Source organism: Prosopis cineraria, unplaced genomic scaffold (assembly GCF_029017545.1).
Source record: "Prosopis cineraria cultivar Desert tree isolate PC_DT_omini unplaced genomic scaffold, ASM2901754v1 PC7, whole genome shotgun sequence".
NCBI lineage: Eukaryota > Viridiplantae > Streptophyta > Magnoliopsida > Fabales > Fabaceae > Prosopis > Prosopis cineraria.
Window position 1 is genome coordinate 29,853,278 of NW_026555338.1, and position 3,745 is coordinate 29,857,022.

At 28.3% G+C, this 3,745-nt stretch overlaps 1 protein-coding gene across 1 annotated transcript; it reads left to right on the top strand.

The window, feature by feature from the left end:
- The first annotated feature begins 1,680 nt into the window (after positions 1–1,680).
- LOC129316247 (non-specific lipid-transfer protein 8-like) lies at positions 1,681–3,274 on the top strand. The gene is made up of 2 exons (XM_054960569.1): positions 1,681–2,105; positions 3,093–3,274. Exons 1-2 carry the CDS (start codon positions 1,750–1,752, stop codon positions 3,100–3,102), a joined length of 366 nt encoding a protein of 121 aa, XP_054816544.1. The 5' UTR covers positions 1,681–1,749; the 3' UTR covers positions 3,103–3,274.
- Positions 3,275–3,745: the final 471 nt, after the last annotated feature.

Here is a 3,745-nt window from a genome sequence, read left to right on the forward strand (position 1 = left end):
TTATAAAATATTTTATCAACAGTCTTTCCAGTTCGCACTATATTCGTGAATTGCTTAGATCAAATTTTAATATTTTAAATTCTTTCTTTTTTATTATTTTATATTACAATAACATATTTTTATATAACCTTTCATCCATTCAAAGGTCCAATAATAGTATAAAATCAGCTCATGAATGGTAGCCCATTATTCAACCAACTATTTTTGAAAAAAAAATGTAAAGAAAAAGGACCACCTAATTTAAACTAATCACGAGAAATTTCTAACACTACATATAATATTAATGCAAGCTATGCATTGATTAAAATCGTAATTCGTGGCTCAATCAAATAAGCTGAATAATGCAAAATGCTGAACAGCTAGAAAACATATCCGAAGAAGAAAAGGCCAGAAATTGCAAAACCATTGGACCATTTCATTTGTTCACAACGATACTTCATTGAAGACTTGAACTGTGGTTGAGATATCCATTTCCTGCTCCTATTGCACCCACTCACTCATTTTGTTCTCCTCCTGTCATAATTATAGAACAAAGTTAACTAATTTTACTATTTTTAAAAAATATCAGTTAATAATTAATGCCATTAAATTTATAAAAAATGTTTAGATTTTTAGTTTTGGCCTTCACTAAAATTAATTACCGAAATAAAAAGTGTATATAAATTACAAAACTTAATGCAATTAATTAAAGAGAGACAATATTGAAAACAACAAAATTAACTAATATATATCTTTGTCCTATACTTAAAATCAAATAAAATTTTAAAACTTGGTCCTGTGATTAATGTTGGAGAATAATTATTTAGAACCTTCCTTCAATTTATGCTTATTTTCCCCTGCATGGTACCGATCACCTGTACATGACAGCGCTTTCTTCCATCGCAATCCATAGCTTTCTTCTCCTTTGGTTAAGTTTGGACGAGTAGTAAATATTAATAAAAGCTTCATATATACTTTACAAATCACACGCACTAAATGCTACTCCTTCATAAAAGTAATCTATTTATATATTGATGCTCACATTTCAATAAACACAATTAAAGGTAGTTGATGTCGAGAAAAAATTTTCTTTCTTGTCTAACCCATAATTAATATAGTTGTTATAGTAACAACAACAAATTAATTACTTTGATTAAGGAAAAGATTATTCCAGACCATAGAAAACAAAGTGCACTAAAAGTACTAATAAAAATTAAATCTAATAAAAAGGGTTAATTTCTCATAACATAATGAAGCAATATTAAATCTCCCCAAAAGAAATGCCAATATTTAAGGTTCTAACATATTCGAGATGGATGTACATGATTAAAATTAAATGAAGAATCACATTTAAGGACCATTCAAACAAATTATTTACAGATAAGAAATATATCATAACAAATTTCATTTGAAAAAAAATAAATCATTATTTTTATTTTACCAACGATTCATTTTATATTAATTCATATTTATAAATAATTTGTTTGAATAATTTTTAGATATGATTCTCTGAAAATAAAATGTTTTTCACTGTTTTCGTGTGATCCTAAATCAGAATAAATTGCTAAACAAAAGAAGTCAAGATGAATCATTTCTTCTTTCTTGCACTCATTCACAAACCAGAAAACACCATTTACATTTAGTTACTTGCACATCCTAGCTTCCCCCATCCAAGTAACAACCTCTATAAATTCAGAAACATAACCATGAAAATCTCGCACACCATCTGGTTTAATTGCAAGCTTGAAGAAAGCATCCAACCAACCAACCATGAGATCATCATCTTCTTCGGTTTCAGTGAGTGGCCTTCTTCTTCTTCTTCTGGTGGTGCTGAGTGCTTCGAGCTCATCAGAGGCTGCAATATCATGCAGTGATGTGGTGAAGGACTTGAGGCCATGCGTGAGCTACTTGTCCAGTGGAAGCGGGAAGCCGCCGCCGGCGTGCTGCTCCGGCGCAAAGGCGCTTGCTTCGGCGGCATCAACCACAGCAGACAGGAAGACAGCTTGTAACTGCATCAAGTCTTCTGCAAAGAGCCTCACCATTAAATCTCAGCTCGCTCAAGCTCTTCCTTCTAACTGTGGAATCTCTCTCCCCTTCACTATCTCCGCTGACACTGACTGCTCCAAGTAATATAATCCACTGACTTCTTTAATTCTTACGTTACACTCAATATGTTTTTTTTTTCATGAATTCCATCATTCTTGAATTGTAAATATGTAGCTTGTTATAGATTTTATGATTTGTTTTGATATTGATATATCTCGTGTGTCACATAAATTGTTTACTGTTATGAATAGTACACCTTGCTGTATACCATGACTATACGATTTGTTGTAATATGGATATATATATATATATATATATATATATTAATTATATTATATTGAAGATTGGTGATTCTTTTTGAACTCTTGATGCAACATAAGCAAATGTTGTTAAACTTATGTGTCAAATTGTTTTCTACATGCTTGACATGGTGATGATATATACATCATGTATGTGCATTTTAAGGTTGAATTATTTTATGCTCCCTCCCTTAAAAAATGTAAGATATTTTTAATTGAATCTTACCCCCAATAAAGTAGTTATTTACTTTCAAATTAACCCTATTTTTTTATATTTATCCATATTAAACACCCTATAATAAATATAAAATTATTATCAATAGAGGCATTTTTAAAAAATTGCAATAATTACACATCAAAAAATAAAAAATGTCTTATATTTTTTAACATTCAACTCCTTAAAAAATATTTTACATTTTTGAATGGAGGGAGTAGTTTTTTTAATTTAATGTAACTATGTTTAGTGAATTTAAATACTCTAAGTATGTAAAGATATTTTTTTTATTTTTAATCAAACAAAATGTTGATTATATATTATAACAGGGGCAGAAAAAACAATATATACACACACACACAATGAACAATCAAAATATATTAAAAGGGATTATGTAAGAATATTAGAATATATATCACTTGAATCTTATTACCAAATACGCGTGTAATTCTCTTTTTTTTTTTCGCTTGCCATCAACACAATTAATTTGTCAATATATGACTTCCTCACATATTTATTATTATTGGTTAATTATTTGGATGAAAATTTTGCAGGATTAGTTAAATTGGAAGAGGAGGGTGTTGCAGAGTATGAACATTGCACGGAGGGAAATTTTCTACTTAATAGTATTATGTATGGGAATGAAATGTTTGTAATAAACAGAAATCTGCAGCTTCATGCGGATTTCTTTTGAGATTGGATCTTATCATTATAAGTATGTTGTTTCCATTTTACAGCTTTATATGTCACCACTCTTTAAAATTTCAGAAATGTTTCCCCGTATTAAGCTTTCCTGCTATATATATATATATATATATATATATATATAGTCCAAAAATAAATCTTCCTACTTTATGCGACAAAAACACATTGTCATATTATTTGTTTAAGTTGTCATGAGTTTTCCAACGCAATAAATTAAGTTTTTTGAAGTTAATAAAATATATATTATGTTTGTAAAATTTGATATATATATTATATATATATATTCTTCCTCCACTATAATATTTTGAATTTTAAAATATTAAAAATAAAGAGAGTTTACCTATTTTTAAAAAGGATAACTAGATTATAGGACTATATTTGTATATGAAGTTCAAAGAAAGACACATAATTTATGAGTAATAAATATTGAGGACTTTTATAAATTTTATAATTTATACATAGATATAATGATCAAGTGGCATTACTACATGTAAAATGACCT